General features: G+C 47.2%; 1 protein-coding gene across 11 annotated transcripts in view; it reads right to left on the reverse strand.

The window, feature by feature from the left end:
• Window positions 1-26,603, reverse strand: part of Snx29 (sorting nexin 29) — a 413,834-nt gene that overhangs the window by 144,758 nt on the left and 242,473 nt on the right. For all 11 annotated transcript variants that reach the window (XM_087574449.1, XM_087574446.1, NM_001109526.2 and 8 more), the window contains one exon: window positions 25,537-25,643. In XM_087574449.1, coding sequence (XP_087430575.1) covers window positions 25,537-25,643 — 107 coding nt within the window. The remainder of the gene's footprint in view (window positions 1-25,536; window positions 25,644-26,603) is intronic.

The following is a 26,603-nucleotide window of genomic DNA, read 5'->3' on the forward strand; positions in this document are numbered from 1 at the left end:
ATAATAAATAAGAAGAACCAGAAGTTTCCTTCCAAATATTTAATTAATGTGTTTTATCTGCTTCAGCACCTGGGAACAATGGGCCAAGGGTTGGAAGATCAAGTCTGCACCTTCACACTGAATTCTCGGTGTTGTATGAGCCTGTCACAACCTTGGTGTTACGTAAATACGTAAATACAGGTTTTTCCTGTTATTATTAATTAGGCTTTTTCTTAACAGTCAGTATCGGAATTAACCACCAAAGAAGAGCTACCAGGACGTATTTAATTAATTTTTATGGAGCGAACGTTCCTGATTATTGTGTATTGGCTTTCCAATCATTCCTCTTCAGCAGAGTTTCTCTGTCAAATTAAAACAGTTGATAATACGCAAATAGATGCCTTGTGACACCATAACAGATGCTTGTTCTCAGGATTTCCCTATAAGGGCTTCAAGAACTTGGACTGGCATGGTCCTTATCCTTTCTTCACTAGAGCAGACCTGCAGCTTGGGATAGAGCCAATGTGGGCCAGCCAATGCCACATTTCACACAGGAGAATCAGTGAAGCTTCGGGGGGTCCGTGTTGTTCTGCGTCTGTCCCAGGGCAATTGTTTTGCTCTCTGGTACTATGAGTACTGGTAGTATAAGTACTATATTCACTGCTGTGGCAGATTATAGAAAGGACTGAGGGAGGAGAGTCCTGGGTCCTAGCAGAAGAATTAGGGGTGATCCCACATGGCTGCAAGCTACCTGGGCCTCTGGGGGTGGTCAGGTTCTGAGCAAGCTGAGAACTCTGAATACAGTCCTGCTCCTGTCCTAATTCATTGCTTCCGACATGGCAGAGGCAAGGATGCAAGGAAGAGCACAACTGCTGCCTTTCCTGTTGTCCTGTGTAAGGAAGAGTACAACTGCTGCCTTTCCTGTTCTCCTGTGTAAGGAAGAGCACAACTGCTGCCTTTCCTGTTCTCCTGTGCAAACACTGAATAGTTCTGCACGCACCTGTTACAGGTAATGTGTCCAGGATGGCCAAAAATTCCAATGCCTTTTTATCTAAAGAAACGGGACACAGCCCTGGTTACATCAAGATCGGAGCACTTGGAAAGAATCCTCCTGCAGGGGTTTGTCATACCAGTCTACTTCTCTAGACAGGGTCCCAGGAAGGAGTAAGTGCTGGCACACAGAAGTTACTTCAGAACATTCTAGAAGGGACAAGTGAGGAATTCACCATTCGCACATTCAGATGGCTTACAGTAGGGTTATATTTCACAAGCCCATCATATGCTGAAAACACTGAAGCTGAAATGTGTTAATGTATCCCCGCCTGGGAGGACAGGCCTCCTATAGCAACCACCCCACAGTGTCCACTCAGACCATAGCTCCTGATGAAGTAAGTCATGCTGCCTACATAGCTATGCACTGGCTAACTGTCCATCTTCCCCAGCATACAACTCCCTTAGGATCAGGGCCCAGTTCTTTACTCTCTCTTCCCCAGTACCTCTCAGAACAGATGCCAAATATTCCACTGTTAGGTACAGTGGCACACACCTCTAATCCAAGCACTCAGGAGACTGGGCAGGAGAACTGTGAGTTCAAAGCCCATCCGGGTTACATAGAGACCCTGCCACAAACAAAAGAAAACAAAAATATCTATTGATCAATTTTCTTCAATGTTGACAATCTTCTACAGCACAGCTCTACAAACTATGAACAATCAACCAAGCCTACCCCACTGTCTTCTTTCAAAACCCTGGATTACTGGATCTGAAATAGTCCACTTGGGCTACCATAACAAAACTGCAAAGTACAATTCTTAGCTCTGGAGGTGCCCAAGGCCAAGGTGCAGATGGAGTGGACTTCTCCTGATACCCCTCTCAGAGACTGCAGGGGACTACCTTTTTGCTCTGCCTTCAACTGCCTCTTCTCTGCATCCCTTGGCTTCTCCCTCTTATGAGGCAGTGGTGGATTTAAGAACTCTCACCTCGGGGTTGGAGGATTTAGCTCAGTGGTAGAGCGCTTGCCTAGGAAGCGCAAGGCCCTGGGTTCGGTCCCCAGCTCCGGAAAAAAAAAAAAAAATTAAAAAAAAAAAAAAAAAAAAAGAACTCTCACCTCCCATGACGAGTTATACTAAATCACTCCTGAAAAACCCTATCTCCAAACACAGTCACATTAACATCAGACTGCAGCATACGAATTATCAGAGGGACAAAAATCAATCTATTTCAAAACACCCCTCATTCATTGCACTCCAGTGCAGGGCAACAGAACTGAGTGCTTGGAACAGAGAGCATCCATACTGAGAGCTGAAGAGAGGACTCTGCTCTCAGCACTTTGAGCACCCCAGGGTAATAACGCTAGACTCCTCACTGTTTCTTGGCTCTGCACTGGGAGGCTTCAGGAAGCCTACGATGACAGTATTAATCCTCTGTACCATAACCAGTGGTTTTAGCAGCCAGTCCAGTTTCCTAATAGCAGAAAGCAGAGATTAATAAGTACAGGCCCCAAAATCCATGATTAAGACACATGAGGGATCACATTGCTTGTCAGACACCGGCCCCACAGTAATTCATTGAGACACGTGGCATGTGTATGAATAACTGAGAGGCTGCACAGGGAGTAGTCAGAAGGTCTGGAGTTTGGTATTACACAGACTGAAGTCCTATGTTCAGGCTTTTCTCACTGACACCCTCTTTGGGAAGAGACGCTTACTTTTCCCTTTGGTAAACCACAATTTCAATGAGAATCAAAGACTTTAGGTCTCAAGAGTTTACAGAAAAGGCAATGCTAAAGAGTCAATTTGAGTTTTCCTTTGCCCATTGCTGCTTCTGTTTGCTTGTACTCCTGTGTGAAGGCACTGGACTTCTGTTTGCATGTACTGCTCCTGTGTGAAGGCACTGGAAGCCCTAGAACCCCAGTGCAACTGATGCACGATAGGAACTGGAGGCAGGAGCTACAGTGCTGCTCACTTGTACTTTATGGCTTGTTCAGCCTGCTCTCTTATAGAACCCAGGGCTACCAGCCCAGAGATGGCTCCACCCACAATGGGCTGGACCCTCCACCATCAATCACTAAGAAAATGCCCCGTAGCAAGATCTTAAGGAGGCATTTTCTCAATTGAGGTTCCCTGCTTTCAGATGACTTTAGCTTATGTCAGGTTGACATAAAACCAGCCAGCACAACTGAACTCTTGTCAACGTGACACACAGACATATTGTTGCTAATCCATAACCTTCCCTTTCTTATTCTTCCTCAAGATCACATATTAATATCAACATTACAATAGAAACATTCCACATTTTAAAAGTCCCACAGTCTTTAAAAATACTTTTAAAAGCCATTCTCTTTAAACCCAAAGTCTTTTGAAATTCAGTCTCTCAACTGTGGACTCCTTAAAAATCAAAAATACTTTCTTACTTCAAGAGGGAAGAACCAAGGCACAGTCACAATCTGAACAAAGCAAAACCAACCTCTAACATATAAATAACTCAAATGTCCAATTACTCTCTGGAATTCACTCACAGTCTTCTGTGTTCATCCAAGGGGCTTGGGTCACTTCCCTGGCTTTGCCCTCTGGAGCACACTCACCGTCTTCTAGGCTCCACACGGCTCCACTCCACCACTACTGCTATTCTTCATGGTACTGGCATCTCCAAAATTGCTGGGGTTCCCTTCAGCAACTGGATAACACTTTCACCAACAGCCTCTCTAGTCTCCCTTCAGGGACTCCAGTCCTGCCACACAGTGCCAAGTCTCAGCTGCTCTCCATGACCCCTTCAAAATCAGTACCACATGGGTGACTCTTATTAACAAGTTCGGCTGCTAGTATGCAACCTTAGCAGCCCTGCCATCTCCGGAACACAACTTCTGTGAGCTGACCCTGAGGAAACACTTCTCAGAAGACTTCATCTCAATGATGCTGGCCTCTTCTTAATCACAGCTGATTCTTCAGTCCCACTTGACCAGCATCCATTGTCCCAGCAAAGCAAAGGTTTTGTTAGTGGTTTTGGTCTCTTGTCAATCATGGCTGATTCTTCAGCTCCAGTTGACCAGACACCTCAGATTCCTCACATAAAACATCCAATAGATTCTTCATTTCCCTCTGAAACATCAGAGGCCAGGCCTCCACTGTCTATACTGCTTTCAACATTCTTTCTTATCTCCTACCCTCCTACAGAGCAGTTCACTGTGCTCTCAGTACTCAATGAATTTTCTAGCCAAAAGTTCCACAGGCTTTCCACAGTACTTCCCAAAACAACATGGTCAGGTCTGTTGCAGCAATACTGCCCTATTCTGGTACCAAAATCCAGGATAGGTAGATAGGTAGGTAAGTAGGTAGGTAGGTAGGTAGGTAGGTAAGTAGGTAGGTAGGTAGGTAGGTAGGTAGGTAGGTAGGTAGGAAGGAAAGAAGGAGGGAGGGAGATAGATAGATAGATAGATAGATAGATAGATAGATAGATAGATAGATAGATAGATAGATAGAGGATTTATTAGAATGGCTTACAGGCTATAGTCCAGCTGGTCCAACAATGGAAGGTCCAGGAATCTAGTATTGTTCAGTTCACAAGGCTGGATGTCTGAGCTGGTCTTCAGTAGACACAAAAATCCCAGAGTAGATCCAATGTCTTGGAGCAAATGCACAAAGCCTCTTTGATCTCCATCCTCTGAGTGTAGAAACACATCCAGAGAACCAGTTTTCCCTAATGTGGAAGCGACTAGGCCCACATGTTTTTACACAATAGGACCATTTGGAAAGCCATCTTCTAAGTCACCAAACCAGGCAGAATCATTTGATTCTCAACAAAGGGAGACCTTGAAGGAGACATGAAACACAAAGCCTTAAGCTTCAAAGAATGAGGTGCCCACTAGGCTCTCCTACACTGCACAATTCACCTACCCCAAGAGGTGGGTCTTAGCTCCTGGCAAAACCTCCCTCAAGGGACATTTCATTTGCACGTGCCTTTATGCCATCAGTCCTTGCAGATATAACTTTTGCCAAAAAGACCCTTTTACCCACAGCTCAGACAGAAGGAAAACCCTTGATATTCTGCTACTGTTTTTTTCCTGTTAACCTCCTCTAGGCATCTCTCTATTCAATACCAGCCTGGATAAGCATCAGAAATTGAGATGAATAACAGTGAAATTAATCTTGTGGTAAATGCTATGATAAAGTGTGGGATAACCAGACTGAGACAGAGAATATTCATTACTGAACGAGCCCTCCACCCCACCCCACCCTTGTTCAGTTTTAGGGTAATAAAACTTCTAAGCTAGAGCTAGACATAGGCCTACTAATTAAAGACTACACTCCTCAGACTCCTTTGTGGCTCCTTGTGACCTTCCATGTAAGACAGTTGGGTGTGACAGGCAGTTATATAAACAGGAATAGGGGGACGCTGAATCCTCGTTCTCTTAGTGATCTTATTGAGGGGAGTCACCCACCCTGTTGCCTGAAAGTTGTATGCAAAGAAATCATGGCTCTGATATTGTGTGTATCACAGTGATAAGCTGTGTTAAGCTCAACTAACATACTCATTGAAATGAGCCTAACTTTTGGCTGGCTCTTGTCCCCGGCACAGAATTCATAACCAGTCTCTGCCTCCACAAAGCTCACACTCTAACTGAAGACAGACAATACCCAAGCATCCAGGAAACAAGACCTGTGAAGGATTAGAGACAAATGTATATAAGTATGTGCTGTCTTCAATACTTTCTCACAGCCCAGACCTAAAGCCTTTACAGTGGTTGTGGGAAGACTGCCCCAGGCTTCCTGAGCTGCACGACAATAGCCCTAGGATGTGTCAGAATGACACAGAACACTTGTACTTGCATGTACTCATGTGCGCGCTCACACACACACACACACACACACACACACACACACACACACACACACGGGGAGGGGGGGCATGTAGAGGTGGGGATAGGTTGGAAAGGAAGATGCATAAGCAAAGGCAAGGGACATTCTCTGGCCATCTACACTGGCTCTTGAGAATGGAATCTGGAATCTGGTGAAAGTGGTCTTGATACCTCCTTACAGCTACTGGGCTGAAAAGGTTTCTATGCTCAGAAAAACATCTCAGGAAAACAGAAAGGACTCCCCAGTGCTCCAGTCGGTTTCAAATAAAAGGCTTGGTTCTGTTCCATTGTAGCCTTTCCCACAATCTTGATTAAATGGCCAGTTTCATATCTAACTTTCTTTTCAAAGGAAGTCCTATTCAACTAAACTATAAATTAGAACTGGATTATGATCTCCCAGGGACGTCTCATCTCATTCCCTACCTCCCCCATCCTCCATAGAAGTTATCTGGGAAAGAACACACTTCCCTGTGGAGCATGCACTGCTCCTGAATACCCAGGACCCCTGAGGCAGTCACAGACTCACGTGCCTCTTGAAAATAGCTTCACTGTAGTGTGGCAGGCACACAATGGACCTCACATATCCAAAGTAGCCTCTGCTGGTGTGTCTACGCTTTTGAAACCACCAACACAATCAAGATAGTGAACACATCCATCACTCATCAAGTTTCCTCAAAGATCCCTTGGTAATTTCATCTTCCCATGAGGCATCCCAGGTAACCAGTTATGTGCGCAGAGTAGTTTGCATTTTCTATAATTCTCTATCAGCAGAATCACACAGCACATGCTAGTTTGGGCCTGACTCATCAGCAGAATAACTATTAGGCAATCTATCTTGCTGTGGTGTATACCAATAGTCCACTGCTTTTCATTACTGAGGAGTGACCCATCATATGAACAAATCAGTATTTACTCCATAGAACTTCTACTTTAGGCTACTACAAATAATACAAATACTTTGGGAGCTAAGCCAGGTTTACATACTACAGAGACACTGTCTCTTCCCCAAGACCACACAAGTAAAGCTGTTCTGATCACTGGCACATGGGTCTCTGTGTGGATGTGTTTTCTTCTCTCTCAGACAAATACCCAGGCATGAAATGCTAGCCCAGCCTTTGAAGGTGGAGTGTCATCACTCTGAGATGTCTGTTGAGAAGCTTCTTCAGGAGGAAGACAACTCCCTCCTCAATGAAGTACATAACTGTATGGATATTCATAGGTCTGTGCGACCACAGCACAGCACAGCAGAATGCCAATCCAGGGCAGATAACAAGGCAGTTGGGTTCAACACGACTCAGCAGCCAGTGCTGTTTTAAACATCAAGATCTAACTCCAAGTAATTTTAGGAATATCAAAGCACAGCACAATTTGGTGGAAAATTTTCCTGGTGATAAATAACTCAATACCATGTTCGCAATGAAGTTTTAAGATTTGATTGCATCAAACTCTTTGTAGCATACATGTGATATTTTCCATAAAGATGGGTTCTATAGATTGGCCAAGAAAAAATGAGCTCATGATAAGGGTCTGAGGAGGATCTGGTGTGGTCTCAGTCATCCGAATAGCGCAAAGGCCACCAAGCTATAATCACCTCCACCCCCAGGCTTCTGGGCAGAAAGCAGGTTATACATCACCCCCTTTGAAAACACAACCCTGTGTGTTTATCATTCCTGGTTCCCCTAGTGCTTATCTGTGAGCACATGCCTCCTATACACACATGCACATGCACACAAGTATACACATACACACCTCCAAAAGCATGGCCTGTGCTGTGAAAGCACACTAGGGGCATAGGGAGGCCACTGTCACCCTGCCACATCTATACTGAGCTCTGCTGTCTCTCTGCTTAGTCCCTGCCTACTATGTTTAGCTTCAGAAGCAGAAAACAGCTACAACTATAAGCTGGCATAGAGCAGGAACTCTGGTCAAATAGTTGAAGGACATGCATAGGATTTCAGGTTAGTGACATACCAATCATATCAGGCAGAAACTCTATGCTAATGCAGAAGTCTCTGATAATGGCACCAAGAGACACCTTTCTGTAGCCCCTCTCTCTTCATCCTATTCTCATGGATAATGTTGTACATGTCTAGCCCACAAGTCTAGCAGGTCATGACCTGTGTCTCACTGGTTCACTCTCCTTTCTACGTGCGACAGACTTAACGGTCTTCTACTAGAGTCAGCACAATAGGCAGCTCACACAGTCTCACAAGTATATGGCTCCCTGCCACTTTGCTCATTAGACAAATAAATCACTGGCTGTTGTCAAGACTGTCCAGTGAGAAACAGATAGACTTATCTCCCGTTTGTACTGCTCTGCTTGCTGCAGCAGCCCTTACCGCAAAGGCACTGCAGCCACCTCCATCTCCCCAAGGATCCAATGTGTTTTTATGACTGCTGTTTATGCCAGGCCCCCAGAGCAGTGACCAGCACACAGTAGGTATCACCAAGCACTCATAGAGTAAGCCAACAACATGAAGCAGCATTGACAGCATCAGGTACCCAGTAGGTCTGCTTTGAACACTAATGTTGGTTTCTGTAAGGGCTCAGTGAGTGCTGAGCTATGTCACCTACCCCGAGGGAGCTGGATGCAGAGCTGATCCCCGTAAGAGGGTTCGGCTCACACACTTCTCAAACCCTGGAATGACCCTGGGAATGCCCTGTATGCCACTGAAGGGAAATGATTGAAACAGTGACCAACCACAGTAACACACAGCAGCAGATGCAGGTCACAGAAGCCGTCCTGAGCAAGTAGCTTGGAAGAACGCAAACTGATGGGAACAGAAACACCGGGACATGCTACAGGGCATCACCACAGCGAGGTAGTTGCTGAGGTAAGTGACTGTAAAACCAAGTAAGCAACACTCCGAGCAGAGGCAGCCGCTGGTCCAGGAGCCCACGGTCATGGAGGAAGTGAGGGTCATCATGAGAGAATCTCAGGGTGGCAGCACTTTGCTGGCTGGTGGGGCACAGTGCCACTTCTTCAACTGTCAACAGACATGTCAGCGCATAGCAACTAGACCCATGCTCTGACAAGAGGCCTCTGGCAGAGAACACTGCTCACACTGACCTTGAGACATTTGCAGAATCCTCTAGGTTTCCAAGATGCAAGACTATGCAGGGTGCCACATGTCCCCCACATTCTACCACTGACAAACTCCACACCCCTTCTTGATCTCAACGCTTTCACAGCAAATGTTTATACACTTATAAGCTCTGAGGCTCCGTACCAGACCAGGGGGAGAGGACAAGAAAACACTGCAGAGCAGGCCTTATAAGCAAAGACCTCATGTGCTCACTGTACACTCAACACTCACAACACACGTGGTGGGAATCCCCCTGCTCCCTGAACCAGCCATGATGTCAGAACCCACACCATGTGTTATAGTGAAGGACCCCGTCTGACCTCAACACCAACCTGCACCCCAGGCTGTGCCCTGCCAGGCACATGGTGTAGACAATCCCTCAGCCTTCAGACAACACTTAGTTGGCATCACCTCTTGTGGCAGTATGCTGCTGCAAACTGAATGAGGAAAGGTGGACTTGGCATGACCTGGGTCCCTTTTCCTTGACCCCCTCCTCCTTACAGAGCTCTCCTAGGAAACCCATCTTCAGAAGAGACTGCCTGCCATCCGCTGCAGGAGCAGAAGGCTGAAGAGAAGAGAAGGACCTGACTGGGAACTCCTCTGTGCTAGGACCAGAGCCACAACTCCAATCTTACCCAGTGTTATGCTGTGCTTTGATACAACTCTGCAGTCCACTGAGGGGACAAGCAGTCCCAGAGATATCCCTGGGTGTCCATGGCTCTCTCACCCCAAAGCTTTGATGAGCACAGAGACAATCTCTGTCCATAACGTGGCCAGTACTTGCAGTGAGCCTAGTGGGGAGCTCACCCATCAAGTCTGCCCTTCTTTATTTTCATTTGAAGAAAGGAACTTTTGGGAAGGATCTGCAGAGTGATGGGGAAGCCATGTGGAACCCTTGCACTTGTCCCCAGAGGACATGCCTTACAGTGGCCCAAGACAGCTATCACCCTTACACTTTGGATGCTGGATTGGACGTTGCCTTCAATCCCTTCTGCAAAGGCAGAAGTGTGGAGCAGTCTCTCAGGACATTGCCACCTCAGCATCAGCTGGAACAGAGCAGGGATTTCAAGGCCTGTGTAATACTCTTCGGTCCAAGACTCTGCTAATCCAGCAAACTATGAAATACATTCAAAAAGTCTGCTTCACATTTGAGCAGGTTACAGCTGCCAATACCCTGCTGTGACAGACTAAAGGGACAAGTGACCTCACTTTGTTAGGTGGGGATGTTGTCCTTTCCTGTTTGAAGCCTAGGGAAAATAACGAAAAGGCTGTCCCTGCCCCAGAACAGCAATGGTTCTCAGAGCAAGTGAGTCCTATGTCAAAGGCAAGTCAGGAAAACAGCTAGAACCAGGAAGAGGGCTGCTGAAGGTAACATTTCATAGAGCACCTTGAGAAAATAAAACTGAAAGTCAAAAATTATGATAAGAAATCACAAACTTTGAAGTAAAGAAAATGTGATGGTGGGATCTTAATTGTAACGGTCAGACTAAGCGGCACCTAGGAGACTGGCGAGGCACCCTGGGATCTTAATTGTCACAGTCAGACTAAGCGGCACCTAGGAGACTGGCGAGGCACCCTGGGATCTTAATTGTCACGGTCAGACTAAGCGGCACCTAGGAGACTGGCGAGGCACTGGGGTGGTCCACTTGAACTGCAGGAGGCACCGTCCAAGAGGCTGGGAATCAGCTCCAGCACACAGCCATCTGTAACGCAGTCCCAGGAAACCCGACGCCCTCTTGTGACGTCTGAAGGCACCAGGCATGTGGGAGATATGTGTTTGTAAACACCCACAGGCAATATGGCAACTAAACCAGAGGCAGCAGCACCTGAGCAGCCAGCAGACTGACTGGAGCAACTGAACAAAGTTGGAATCACAAGATCATTTTTTTTTCTGAATTAAAATCAGTTTGCTAACAATTCAAAACTAAAGTTTCAAATAAAAAACATGGCTCCTTTAAAAACGAAAGCTTTTAGGGCAGCACAAATATGCGCCCCCCCCCCCCCAGCAGTAATAAGTAAGGCTGAGCTGAAAGAGGAAGCTGTGCCCTCCGGTTCCCTGGCCCTGCCATGTGAGTCATCAGGATGCATGAGTGGAGTGGACACGAGCAGCCCCAGTGGCAGCCACAGTGGCACACGTGATGGCAGGGCAGATGAAATTTAGACCCTGTTAGGACATCACAGCCATCCAGCTGGAGATCAGCAAAGGTGTCTAAGGGGGCAGGGTATCAAAACTGAAGCTCCTGGCATAAAGGTAGGGACTCTAATTCCAGCTCTAATTCCAGTGAAAAGGTGCCTTCTCACTCCTGTCTTGTAAATGCCTCTCTGTCGCTCGTGTGTGTGTGTGTATATCTGTTCATGTGGGAATGTGCACACACATATATACATACGGAGTCCTCATATGCATGCCAAGTCTCTTCCACTAAGACTCTCTGCCTTAGGTTTTTGACATAGGAGCTCTGTGTACTAAACCCAGACCATATCAATTCAGCTAGGCTGGCTGGGCAAAAGCAGGCTCCTGTCTCTGTCACGCTCTTCCTCAGTGACGGCAACACACACATGCTGCTATGCCCAGCTTTTGCGCAGATGTTGAGGGGCCAAGCTCAGCTGCTGACGCTTGTAAAGTAGGCACTTTGTGCACTGAGCCATCTCCCCAGACCCCACTCCCACCTCTGCAGAGTGTACTTTCTATTCTTCATTCCTTTGCTTCCTATCTATAAAAGCGGCAATCACTAAATGATGCTCACTCTGATCAGATCAGCCTGAGGACTAAAGGAGACAGTAGTACATGACAGCCGTCCCCACAGAAATACATACTCTGCAAGTACTGAAACCAGCATGGCTACCTTCCCGCAGCCTTCTGCATCAGCCCTGACACCGTCCCCTCCATCACCACATCACTATGATCCCCACCATTTCCTGCTTTATGACCTCATCCTCTACCTCGTGTTACCCTAACTCCCAACCTCCCCAACCTCTATTACCCCAGCACCATCACCTACCACTGACTTCTCGCTTCATCTCCATTTCCTGCCACCATCACCTCCTCTTCCATCTCATCTCCATCACCCCTATCACCACCATCACCACCATCACCTCCTCCTCCATCACCACCATCACCTCCACCTCCATCATCACCATTACCACCATCACCTCCTCCTCCATCACCACCATCACCTCCACCTCCATCATCACCATCACCTCCTCCTCCATCAACACCATCACCTCCTCCTCCATCATCACCATCACCTCCTCCTCCATCATCACCATCACCTCCTCCTCCATCAACACCATCACCTCCTCCTCCATCAACACCATCACCTCCTCCTCCATCAACACCATCACCTCCTCCTCCATCAACACCATCACCTCCTCCTCCATCAACACCATTACCTCCTCCTCCATCAACACCATCACCTCCTCCTCCATCAACACCATCACTCCTCCTCCATCATCACCATCACCTCCTCCTCCATCAACACCATCACCTCCTCCTCCATCATCACCATCACCTCCTCCTCCATCATCACCATCACCTCCTCCTCCATCAACACCATCACCTCCTCCTCCATCAACACCATCACCTCCTCCTCCATCAACACCATCACCTCCTCCTCCATCATCACCATCACCTCCTCCTCCATCAACACCATCACTCCTCCTCCATCAACACCATCACCTCCTCCTCCATCAACACCATCACCTCCACCTCCATCACCACCATCACCACCATCACCTGCCATTACCCTTTTTCTCTAGCACAGTACCATCATCTTCATCACCTCCTCTTCTGCACTCCATCTCTGCCATCCTCTCTATCATCATTTCTTCCTCCATTATCTCCTTACTCCATCCCTTCTTCCTCTCATCCATTTGCCACCACTACCTCGTACATCACCATAGATACAGAGAGGACAAAAATTATCCCCTTAGCTGAGTCTGCTTTAGACCTTCTTGGCTCTTCCTTTACCCCAAGCCACCCACACTCTTCCTTCCCAACAAAGACACTACTACTTTGTGGCTTATTGACTGTTTCCCAACTTCCTTTTGGCTGCTGAAGCATTCACCATGTTTTAAAAATATACCTATCTAAAGACATGTCTCTATTTCACACTACACGAAAAGGCAGTCTTTTCCTCCCAACACTGCACTGGAGTGAGTGTTCAGAGAACTGAACTTTACACTGCAGTCTCCCTGCCTCCCATTTCTTGACACTCATCATCCATGAAGTCATAGATTCTATGGTGGCTCAGAAGACCTACATATACACGGCATGTGTAAACTTTAGTTTCCACAGATTTCAAATGATCAGAAAGCTGATATAACCACATTCTTTATAGTGTCACACTAAGATAACTGATGTCTGTAATTATGGTCCCGAGGCATGGCGCACTCCCTAACTGCCTCCTGCGTTATCGAAGATAAAATCATGCTCAGATGCCTTTTAGCATTAAGCATATTTTAATCATATTCTCATTCTTGGAGCATTAGTAACCCACGTGGCTGAAGTAGATGATCCAGGCAGCTTTGTGAATAAGATGTTCTGAATAAAGCTGAGATTTTCAGAATGTTCTCACAAAGCTACACTCTACAGACACTGCAGGTGGATGACTGTGATCATTTATCAACAACTGAATTACACAGTGACATTGCTGTGTGGTGCTATAGTAAAATGAGGGACAGGAAACAGATGAAGGCAGCAAAATGTTTTCCACTCCTGCTGAAAGCCAATAATTCTGATGAGCATCCTAGAAGCCAGGGCAAAGATGGAAATATGACCAATGGTATAATTCCCAGATGCTCAAACACATGACCATTTAGTCAAGAGAATCATTCGTGTATATCACACACATGAGAAACTGCAAACAGTGATGGCTTGGGTGGCAGAGACAGGAAGGCAGCAAATTCAAGGCCATATGGGCTATAAATAGCAAGACTCTGCTTTAAAAACATTTGTTTTTGTTGTGGCTCACGGAGAAGCACCTGCTTATCTGCCTAACCTGTGCAACAACCTGGTTAGATCGCCAACACGAGAGAGGGAGGAGAAGGGGAAGGGAAAGACAGAACATGACTTTCGGGACATAATATAGACACGTTCACACTGTGTAAGTGTATATATGGCTGTATATAGATGTACATACTTTGTGTATATGTAGGTTTGTATACATGCACATACTATGCATGTATGTGATGTGTATACATGCATATACTATGCATATATATGAGGTGTATACATGCATATACCATGCATATATGTGATGTGTATACATGTACATACTATGCATATATGCTGATGTATATATATGTACATACTACGTATGTATGTGATGTGTATACAGGTACATACTATGCATGTACGTGATGTGTATACATGCACATACTACGCATATATGTGATGTGATACATGTACATTCTATGCATGTACGTGATGTGTATACATGTATACTGCATAACTGCACATATTTCATGTCTATGCATGTGTGTGCACATATTTATTTATACTTCTATCTGTAGCCCCTAACACTTCTACGAGGCCAGAGCTTCAGATTTCTGATGCCACTGAAGACAGCAGACAGACTGGGCAAGGGAGACAATGGGGGTGTAGATAGTTAAGGTGTGTAAACTTCACGGTACTTGTCTCAGCCATGGCATGGCTCGAGGCAGCTCCTGTTGTACAGGATAGGAGTTCAGTGCTTCCAGTCTGACTTTTCACTGCAAAGCCCTTCCGGCACACTCACATAGCTGACATAAGAGATAAGTGAGAACACTAGCATCTGGCACACTCACATCACTGACATAAGAGATAAGTGAGAGCACTAATGTCTGGCACACTCACATCACTGACATAAGAGATAAGTGAGAACACTAGCATCTGGCACACTCACATAGCTGACATAAGAGATAAGTGAGAACACTAGCATCTGGCACACTCACATCACTGACATAAAAGATAAGTGAGAGCACTAACGCTCCTGTGCACCCCCTGCAGAACCTTTGGCTATGCCTGAGACACTCTCCCTGACATGAGCCTCTCTTGAACTGCAAAGGTTGTAGACAGTACACACTGGTAAGATGACATTTAACAATCACTCACTCTAAAATGCGACACTCCATGGCACCTTGTAAAAAGGGATTATGTGGCACAAACAAAATGGCTCAAAAGGTGAGGTGCTTGCCATCTATTTTAGCTTTGTCCCTGTTGCTGTGATAAAATACCCTGTCAGAAGCAACTTAGAGGAGGATGGGTCTCTGTTGGCTCACAGTTCCAGATTAGAGACCAGTCAGGGCAACAGGAATTCCACCATGCTGCTTGTCTCAACTACAGGCAAAGGTAGAAAGAAAGTGGATGCAAACCGTCTCGGCTCTTAGACAATCCAGAGCCCAGTCTCAGGGACTGGTGCCAGTCACCGTGGTCTGAATCTTCCCTCATCGAATAGACAATGCCTCACAGATATGCCCACAGGCCAAGCAGACCTAGAAAGTGTCTTCCTGAGACCCCCTCTTCCCCTGTGATTCAAAGGGGTCAAGGTGACAATTAAAACCAACCATGTTGACTACCTGAGTTAGATCCATGGAAGCCACGTAGAAGCTGCCCTCTGACCTTCACACATGTGCTATGGCATATGTGCACGGGCAATCATGCATGATACAAACACGTAATAAAAACAGTAAAAATAACTTAGAAGGTGTTCTCTAACAAAATGTTTCCAAGCACATAGAGCACAAGATACTATGATCTGAACCGTACTGACGTCACACTGAAGTTTTAACCAAGGAGCTGGAAGAAGGGGAGAAAGCGTGTTGATTATGAAAAGAGTGGGGGCACTGGGGAGTGATTAGATCACAAAGACAGAGCCCTTATTTATAAATAAGATTTTACCCAAGCAAAAGAGCCCTCAAAAGAGCCCCCTCTCTCCTGCCCCCCTGAGAACATTCCAAAAAGGGACCTCTGTGATTCAGACAGTGAACCCTCATGGGATACCGGTTCTGTTCTCTCTATGCCACCGATTTTATGACTTTGATAAAACTGCTCAAACCAAACCAGCAGACACCACAGCAACAGAGTGATAACAAGAAGAAAGCCACTACCCTAACTCCATTTCTGCTGTCATAACAAACACCCTGACAGAAAGCTACACAGGGGAGCAAAGGGTTTGTTTGCCTTACAACCCCGGGAACTCTAGGAGACTCAGCTGCCTCCATCAGCAGAAGCTCTAGAAAAGGCAGGAGGATGGTGGGAAAATCAGCTACAGAGGATGCTAGGAGAGACAGTTATTTCCTGAAAAGCAATCTAAGAATACCTCAGGTGACTTGGGCAAGCTCAAGTACTTGGGTCAACTGGGAGGGGAGAAATGTGTGGGAATTCTGTAAGCCTCAAACCAAGAACTAGGGGTAAATCTGCTAACTTCAAGTCTTGGCCAAGTTCTGACAGTGAATAGGGTAGTGTGGCCCAAATGAAGCCAGTGTTCCCACTGTTCAGAATCCTTAAGCCCATCGTGGCTGGGAAGTGGCGGAGAAGCAAGTGTGGGAATGAAAGTACCTTTTACTGTACGTCTTCCATGCCTGGTTCCGAGGAGGCCGGAGCATGCTCCTGGTTGGGCAGGCTGTCCTCAACCACATGACAAGCCACAAGAAACACAAGGAGCAAACCTGGGGGTACAGGCAGGTCTGGGTGATGGCTGAAAAGGGCCTAGAACTATGCCTCCTGGAGTGTGAGCACTCAGGCAGCTGCAGGGAACAAAAGCATGATGCTTCCTGCTGGCCCAGCCTTGCACCACCCAAATTCCCATACAAAGGGCAGAGGCTAGGAAGCACCAGCACCAAGACAGTGAAGTCTCTACCCTCAAGTAAGACAGGGTACCTGCAGAAACCATAGGTGGCCCGTTCTTCTGAGTGAATGACTGGCTGGCCACTAGTCTACCAAAGAAGGGAGGCACAAGGAAAGGTACAACTGGGTTGTTCTGACAGTACTCAGGAATAGTCACCTCAGGAGTGACATCAAATCTACCCCAGAAAGTAATAAGACAAGGGGAACCCCATCACAAAATGTGCCCTTGGAAGGAGAAGGGGAAAGCTGGGCATGTAACAGTTACTTACCTACAGATGAGGCATTGAATATGCTAATTCCCTGGGCTAGAGATACCTCGAAACTGCTGCAGTACCTGCTGTATGCATCCCTGTTGGTGGCACATGAGAGCACAAGAAGTTCCAAGTCATCCTTAGCTACCCAGGGCAGGCTGGCCACATGAGCTCTTGACAAAAGGCAGAAGTAGGGGAGGAAGGGTGAGAGTGCAAAGATTATCCTCAGGTTATAATTAAGGCTGCTCGAGACTCAGGGAGCTGAATCGGCGGGGGCTGGGTATACACCCAGATCCTGATCTGTCACCATGACCAATGTAAGACGGACTAGCATCACTGGCAATATGGACACAGGATGTTGCCAACGGAGAACGGCTATGAGCTGCAAGTCTGGACTCCGCCCCTGTCTCCTGCCATCCAGTGCTTATGTACCTTTGAACACTCGGGGACTTTAGAGTGTCTTTGTCTCCTCTGTACAAGGATTGGAGCAGTACTGTGTAGAGAGTGTAAGGAACAAACAAGACACATCAAGTGCTCAAAACCATGCACGGGGTAAGCAAGTAGGGCAAGTGCAGCCAGCCAGTCCACCAGAGACCTCGGGTACATCCACAAGGTCAGCACGGCTTTCAGGAGACGTGAATTAGGGATCAACAGGCATGCGGTGCTTGGCTTTACTTTCAAATCCACTCTAGCACACACCCAAAGTGGATTAAACAAAACTGTTCAATTTGTTCTTTCTACAAAATTACTAAATTAGAGCAACTCATTAGCTGAACTACATGATTCATTTGATGAGTTTTCTCTATAATAAACTGAGAAAAGTCACTCCCAGTCCAAGCCTGAATCTCTTGTAGTTTAGTAAGGTCTTCTGGAGGAAGACAGCCACATGCTTCAGGAAGCAGAAATGCTACCTGGCTTGGCCTCAAAGAAATCCTCACATCTCATCTCATGGTGACAGCTTTACAAAACCAAATGAATGGGTTACCTGGGGTGTGACAGGACCTCAGAAATGGTCAAATGTTACCCCTGAAATCTTCAGTCAACCATTCTAAACATCTTAGTTTCCATACCACCCACTGTGCTCATGGGTATAAAGACCAAGCTGCATACCCAGTGTGACAGTGGCCACAGTAGGTACTTAGCAGGGCATCTCGGTGACTGATTGTGATGCTGTATGCCTTTAATTCCTGAACTTGGGAAACAGGCCAGTGAATCTCTTCAAGTCCAGCCTGGCTCCCACATGAGCACCAGAGCGGCCATGGCTACATAGTGAGCACCTGTCTCAAAAAATTAAAAGGGGGGAGGGTGGCAAGTAGGGGATCTCAATCACTTTTAATTTATGTTTATATCGTTCATTCATTCATTCATTCATTCATGAATTCATTTAGAGGTGAGTGGGTTTTTGGTGAACACATGCCTGATGTTGCATGCCTGTCTGTCCATCCGTCTGTCCATCCGTCCAGCCCCACACACACACAACACACACACGATGGTCAGTCAAACCTCTGCTCTTTATAAACTAATACCAAGGTCACGACACTTTGTGCCAATCTCATGATAATAGAGACAAGCAGATGTCAGGAGATTTTAATCCCTTCAGATAAAGCAAACAAGCACTGCGCTATCAGAAGCAGAGCCCAAGGTTGAGGGGCACACATCAAGGGGCACTTCTGAAGTGACAGGCACCCTGAGGCAACACTTTCCCAGACATTTCTCAAGCCAAACCCTGCCAACTGTGGAAGGAGAAACCTCCACACACAGCCCTTAGGACCCAGAGAGAATAGCCATCCAGTTCTGATATCACCAGCTTTGTCTGACAAATGAAATCTTCCTAAATGGGTTAGAAGCAAACAGCTGGCTAGGTTTACAAAGGAAATTCTATCAAGTGGCAGAGAACAGGAGGAAGTAGTAGGGGACATGGTCCCCATTTGCCTGTGTTGGGGAAGACCGAGGAAGAGAGAAGAGAAAGCAAAGGGAGAGTTACCCACCATACCATTTTCAGGGGGAAAAAGGGAATATCAACCAGGACTGGGAAGATGGCTCAGTCAGGAAAGTGCATGCATACCCTGCCAGCACGCAAAGCCAAGTGTGATCCCTGGAGCCCTCCGGGAAACTTCCAGCCAATGGCATATGCTTGTAAGCCCTGGGAGAGGTAGAAAGGGGGGGCACACTCCCAGAGTCCCCTGGCCAGCCCATCTAACCTAATTGGTGACCTCCAGGCCAGTGAGAGACCAGGTCTCAATGGAGGCAGAAGGCCCAGGAAGTTGTCCTCTGGCTTCACATGTACATGCATACAAATGCACACACACATGCATTTAAAAAGAAAAAAACATTACCATTTCTAAAGCCTAACAGACAGGTGGGAGCACAGCTGAGCAAAGGAGCAAACGTTTGCAAGATACTGTGACACGCACCTCTGACAAGGCTGTGATAGAACAACTGCTCTGTGTGTGACTGAAAAGTACTGCTAGAGACAGACACCGCTGCCAGGGAGGGGCTGAAGTGTTGTCCCTGTCTCACTGCTAAGTCTCTCAGTCAGCAGCACACACACCGTCCCAGCTTGTCAAACTCACACATGCTCTTCCTGCAACCTGAACCAGCCTAGCCCACTCAGCTGACGGGGAAAGGACCTGCACACCTTCCCCTCCATGGCAAGGTATCAAGACTGCCCTCGCTCCTGGTTCTGCCTCACTGAGTACTTCAGGGGTAGAACAGGGGCCCAAAAGCAAGGGAGACGGTCTGTTCACCATTAGGCACTCATTCGCTCTTGTTCACTCATTCTCTGTGAGCTAACGAAAGCCAGAGTCTCCACAGCAGCCTTCCCCTCAAAGCACATCCATTCCCCATCCTCTGTTCCCCACATCTGAACAGGGCTCTCCACCGTCTCAGTGCAGAAGCCAGACCCTGGGGTCAGATGAAGAGCAAGAGTGGAGCTCAGCTGGGTTGCCAGCGTAAATTCAAAGCTTTGGCCGGGAATTAAAGAGGCAAAGTCTTGTCTTCCCTGAGTGTGAGCCTAGAAGAAAAGAATTGCTCAGGGGATCTGAGCCATCTATGAGCAGAAGGGGAATCACCCAGAGTCATTAATTCAAAGGAGAAATAATAGAGGCAAGGATGGGAGAGAATCAGCAGCCTAGTGACACAGCTGTCACTCCTAAGGTCAGCGAGCTATGCCTAAAATCAGACTGTCCTGGATTGACGGGCAGGACAGGTATGTTCCTCCACAGCGACAAGCACCCCAATAGCTCCCTGGCTGAGCAGGTGAAATCCTACCGCTCTTCCGCAAAGGTTATGGCGGTGCATTCCCCAGGTCTCTCTCCTCTGAAAGAATAAAAAATGCAGCTAAGAAGTCAGAAGTTTAAAAAAGCTCTAAATACCTCAAATTCCAGACCCTGCCCTCTACCTGTACTAGCCGACCATAAAGTTAGAATAAAATCTTAGAGAATAATCTTGAGAAGCAGGAAGCTTCTCCCAGGAACTGATGGACCATAAAGTAAACAATCTTGAGAAACAGGAAGCTCCTCCTTGTGATTTTTCACCGGTATTCTCGACATTTTCCAATGACGCCCTAACCCTACCCGCTTGGGTTGAGGTTTCTTCCTTTAAATTCCCCTTGTCTTAGTTACTGGGGGTCGAACTCCACTGCCCCTTTGTGGGATATGAGTCTCGACCCCAGTGCACTGGTTCCTATCAATAAACCTCATGTTTATTACAGCAAGGATGGTCTCACGTGAGTTCTTGGGGGGGGTCGCATCATCCCGAGACTTGAGTGAAGGTCTCCCTGCTCCGGGGGTCTTTCACCTCCAGCCTGGACAGCACATCAGTTCTAGATAGATCCCAGTGGCCTGAGCAAGTCACAAGATCCCAGAAAGAGAACCAAGATAGGACTTGATGAATAAATGTCTTGTGTCTGCCACAGCCAGTTTGGTCCAGCTTTCCTGTGGTCTTCAACAAAAATGCTGTTTAAATGAGTTACAGTCAGATGCCAGGGGTCCTGCAGGATGCTAGGCTGTAACATGGCAGGATGGTGACGGGGGCACAGACACTGCCATCTGCTGGGCTTGCAGCAGAGCAGACTTGGAGAAAGGGCAAAATGCGAGCACGGTCAAGGCAAGTGCAGAGAGTGCTCCATCAGGATCAGGTCAGACACAGAGGATGCTCTAGGATGTGGGAGACTGAGCTCAGTTTGAGCAGAGAAGTGGCCCAGGCTAGCTTCAACCTTATAATGCCCCTGCCCCAGCCTGCTAGGTGCTGGGGTTACAGCCCCTCCACCACACCCATCTTCAGATGAGATCTTAAAGGTGAAAAGAAAAGTTGGCTCTCTCCTCTCCTCTGCATGCATACCCTTTCTCTCTTTCTTTCTCTCTCCCTCTGACCCACCCCCACCCCCACTCTCCCCATGGGGACTTCCCAGCCTCAGTCTTGGGGTCAGTGAACTCTCCCAGCTAAGAGAGGTTTCCCAATAAACCTGCCTTTAATATAGATAAAAGTTAACAAAGAAAGGTGTGTCAGGGATGGACCATGAAAAAGGGAATCAAGTTAGTTGTCAGGTCAGACAGCTTGCCCCACCCGCTGTGCAAAGGCTGCAGACGCCGCAGGAGTTTATTAACATGCACATCAAGTCTTCAGATGCCTTGGTCACCGCAGGGCTGGCTTGCAAGAAGAGACTTTCTCCTACCAGGCTGGCAAGCCTTGGACCCCACAAGTCACATCAGCTGTCTGCTCTCTCGGAAGTTTGTAGCTCTACCCTCAAGCAGCAGCTTTTCAAGTAAAAGTCGGGCCAGCTTACCCAGCACTGACAACAGCCCTGATCCCTCCCCAGGCCTGCCCAGCACCAACAGAACTGCACTGGATCTCCTGAATCTCTTCCATCAAGACCAGGCAACTCCTGCCACAGGCCCAGAAGTAGCTTCAGGAAGCTTCTTCCTGCATAAAGGGAGAGAGCTAACAGGGACCCAAAATAGTGGAGGACTGAGGAGCTGAAATCAGCTACTATAATTACAAATATTTTTATCTGTCGTCCAAAGGAGGAGCATTGGATCATCTTCCAAGTGTGTCTTTGTGTGTGTCTGTTCCTTCTTAAGTACTCCAGACTCCAGGTTAGACGCAGCCCCAGATTCCAGGCCTCAGCACAGTCAAAACCAACACTCTGGCAACTGAACAGCCTCCTCCATCTCTTGTTGGTTTTTTTTTTTTTTTTAAAGACATAACTATCCTCCTGCCTTCGCCTCCGCTTCCCTGGTGCTAACATCACAAGTGTATAACACCACACCCAGATGAGACAAAGAGAATTCCTTGTCAGTTATGAGGAAGCGGGTGCGTCTGGCCCAGATGTGGAGCTACAACAGAAGAGTGCTGGCAACCCAGGAGCACCAAGGCCTCTCTAGGGACTAGGTGAGCTGAGTAACCAGTGCTTGCCGCTGCTGGCTGCACTCCTGCGTATCTCAGGATCCATGAAGCGAAGGAGGCCAGAGAGCTGGGAACGCCTGCTCCTCCAACACACCGGCCAGGATGAGAAAGACGCAGAGCTTCCCCTGGCCTGAACTAGACTTTACTGAGTTCTTAGAGCAGACCTCAAGGAGGGAAACTGGTCACATTCCACTGAGAGTCTGAGGCTTAGAGAGGCCCAACAGGAAGTGGGAGATCAGAACTCCTCTGCTTTGTGGCATCAAGTGTCCTCTAAGCCACCAGACTCCAAAGTCAATCTCAAGAAGAAGAAAGATCAAAGTCTGAATGCTACCCACATCTTACATTTCCTGGAGGCCAACCACCAAAGTGGACTGACCAACTCTAGGGAGATTAGGTGAAACCACAGGAATTACCTAAAAGAGAGAAAGAAGTAAGAGTCTTAGATGTATCTTGGATGTAGCCAATGTCTTTGAACTTCAAAACCTCTACTGAGAAAAAATCTGAAGTTTCAGATCTTCAAGAGAGAGGGGAAGGTTTACAAAGAAAATTATGAGCACCATCACTGGAGGTCCAAAGGAGGAGGGAGGAGTTATGCAAAAGAGCTGTGGTGAGGTGCCTTCAAAGCCTTGCTCCAGACAGTGCCTGACTCCTCCTCTGCCCTGCAGCTTCTCCAGGATCACCACCTCCTTAATCTTGGGAGAGTGCCTGCTCTCTCCACACCTAAGAAACTGACTTTAGTGGCTTTGCCACTGAAGCCACTATGCAGGGAAGGAAACAGAACTCAATCTAGAGGAGCAAAGGCCAGTAGAGGGTCATCTGGGCCTCTTCTTTACCACTACCAGCTCTATCAGAGGCTCAGGGACAAGGACAGGAGAAGACAGGATAGCAGGAGGAGGCACAGGCTGGCTGCTGAGAAGGTCCTGGCAAACCTGTAAGAGTCAGCCCAGCTGCCTGCTGCCCCCGTCCTCTCCAGCATAAGCTTAGCTTCCCTTAGCCCTGAGTGTCAAAAGAGAGCCTCTTCCTCCTCTACAGAGCCTGCTTTCTCCCCTAGAAGTCTTCCTTCTTTTTGCTTTTTACTTGCCATACTGAGAATTGGACCTGGGCCTCAACCACACCAGGCAAGTGCTCTCTCCTGAGCCATAGGCTCCTACGAGACATTTAACCCTGCCAACTATCAGCCTAATCAGAGACTCCACACAATATCCTATGCATCATCCTTCACAGGGTGCCAGAATCCACTTAGTAGACTGTTGGTAGTGTTTTATTTATGGAGCACCAACTGCATCTGAAGCTGTGGTACTTAACAGATATATGGCCCAAAAAGCTCTGTTCACATTAACCCCAAGGAGCTCCTGGCCTGGTCCACTACAGGCCACTGGAGCATAAAGTAACACAAAATATCTGTAAGACATATTGTTGCCCTCTGTTGAGCATAAGCAGAGGTTATAGATTTGTGAAATGGTTTTTCGCTTCTTCCTTGCTGAGAAATCTAGCAAATCAATTAACTTTGCAGAGTTGTGATCAGTAGTCACAGAGCATTGGGCCTTCTTCAGGTGACTCTTTGGAGGCCACAAGACATGGGCATGACATCTCAGCCTACTGCCTGGAGCTATAGGACACACTGGAGAGTCGGACACTAGGATTACAGCAGCAGTCACATTCCCCATGTGTTCCCCTGCTGGGTCACCCTACAACTGCTGCAGCCCTCTCTTTGTGTGTGTGTGTGTGTGTGTGTGTGTGTGTTACCTGTGACAAAATACCTGGGAAGGGCAACTTAAGGAAGGAAGGTTTCATTTTGGCTCATGGCTCACAGCCCATCATGCAGGAACCTGAGACTTCACGCATGTGTCAGAAAACAGAGACGATGCTGGTTTTCAGCTTGCTGTCTCCTTTTTATTCAATTCAAGCCATGGAAGGGCACTGCCCATGTTTAACAGAGGCCTTCCCTCCTCACTTAAACTAATCTAGATAATTCCTCATGGACATGCCTAGAGATTTGTCTCCTAAATGATCTTAAATCCTGTTAACAAACAATATTAATTATCATACTTGTTTTCCAAAATTCAAACCATGGGTTTCAGAAACAATCTGGAATGTGTTTGGGGCTGGATTAGTACTACAGGGCAGAACCCAGAACCTCATGCCTGGTAGTGCTCTACCACAGAGCCACCCCCAGTCCTGGGGCAGCCTCACTATTTCAGTCTTCAGCACTTGCTGCTCACCCACTATTAACAGATGGCTTCATGGTGCTCACTGGGACCAAGGCTGCCCAAGTGCTGGGTTCTAGGCCACCATGAACAAACGTGTAGAGTCCGTATGCAAATGGGGGCAAACTGCATGCTTCTAAAGACAGACAGCAGGACAGCAGGAGCTCCTTCACACTGGGATGGATCACAGTGTTGGGGATGCTCCAAGTAGTCACAGCACTAAAATAAAAAATACCGCCCTCTTGGTCCTGCTAAGAAGGAAGGATGCGTGGTGGCCGAAGCTCTACCCCCCACTGCACTGGCTCCCACTGCACTGGCTCCCTACTCCACTCCATGAGTGTCTGGGTAAACCCAGAGCATCACACAGAGCTCGAAGGGCTCCACTCATGTGAACACCAAAGTTAGCAGATGGCTGGTGTTAAGACATGCTAAAGCCACAAGAACAGACAGCAGTCTCCCCCCTTCCTAATCAGAGGAGGAGGAAAAGCCATCTGGATAGTGAATGCTAGCTGAGGGGCCAGGGATTGCCACACAAGCGTGAGTACTCCAGTTTGATCCCAAAACTCACATAAAAAGTGGGGTGGTGGTGCAAAGTCAGGACTGAAGATGCAGAGAAGGAAGAATCCCCTGGGCTCCCTGGTCAGCCAGTATCCAGCAAGCTCCCTCTGACCAGACCTTCTCTCCAGGCCCAAGTTCTTCTGCGTTTAATCTACCTGTCACGCTCTCACTCCTGCACACTTACCAGAGATCTCAAGTGTTCTAGCTAAGTAATGCTTTCCAGAGAGCAGACTCCCTTTTCTCCCTTTGTGTTCTGTCTTTCTGGTCTGTGGTGCTAGCTGCTGCTATAGCAGGAGGGCCCTCACCTAGGTCACACCTGAGCAGCCAGCATTCCAGATAACTACGGCATCGGAAATAGGGCTAACCTTACCTCAATGAGCTTCCTCTCATAGGAGCTTGCTAGTTCCTCGGCAACTTCCCCAGGCTTCTGTTCAGGGACTGTGACTTCTGCATCAACGTTCCAAAGACTGGGTACAACTTTAGGAGAAGAAAGACACTCAGGTAAGTGTTTTCACATGCATCGAAAACTACACTCCCTCATTTTAATGTTCGTATTTAATATTTGTGCACATATGTGTGCAGATGCACAATTTCTCCAAAAAAGTCTTAATAAAGAAAAAATTATGGGCTGGAGAGATGGCTTAGTGGTTAAGAGCACCCGACTGCTCTTCCAGAGGTCATGAGTTCAATTCCCAGCAACCACATGGTGGCTCACAACCATCTGTAAAGAGATCCGATGCCCTCTTCTGCTGTGTCTGAAGACAGCTACAGTGTAATAAATGAATAAATCTTTTTTAAAAAAAGAAAAAAAGAAAAAATTACAATTAGTAATTATTGTACATTACAGCACCTTACACAGTGTATCAACAGGGGTGGTTAGGGCCTTCTGAAGGGATAAGGGTTACTGGGGTTCTGAAGGGATAAGGGTTACTGCGGTTCTGCACAGGGTTCGGAGTTATCACCCGGAAAGCCTTGGGGAAAAGAAATGTCTTAGCAGCACACAAGCTCATGCATACAACTTTCCTATTGGCCAAACGTCATTTTCTCAAATAAAAAGAAAACGTACTCTGGAAGGTGGTGCCTGCCTACAGTGTGCTTGGAACAGTGGTTCCACGTGCCAGGCTGTGGAGCTTTGAATGAGAATGGCTTCCTTAGACTCACATGTTTGAATATTTGGTCCCAAGTTGCAGGAGCTGTTTGGGGAAGATTAAGAGGTTTGGCCTTTTTCAGGATCTGTGTCACAGATAGACCAATGGAATAGAATTGAAGACCCAGAAATGAACCCACACGCCTATGGTCACTTGATTTTGGACAAAGGAGCCAAAACCATCAAATGGAAAAAAGATAGCATTTTCAGCAAATGGTGCTGGTTCAACTGGAGGTCAACATGCAGAAGAATGCAGATCGATCCATGCTTATCACCCTGTACAAAGCTTA

Source organism: Rattus norvegicus, chromosome 10 (assembly GCF_021556685.1).
Source record: "Rattus norvegicus strain SHRSP/BbbUtx chromosome 10, alternate assembly SHRSP_T2T, whole genome shotgun sequence".
NCBI classification, from domain to species: domain Eukaryota; kingdom Metazoa; phylum Chordata; class Mammalia; order Rodentia; family Muridae; genus Rattus; species Rattus norvegicus.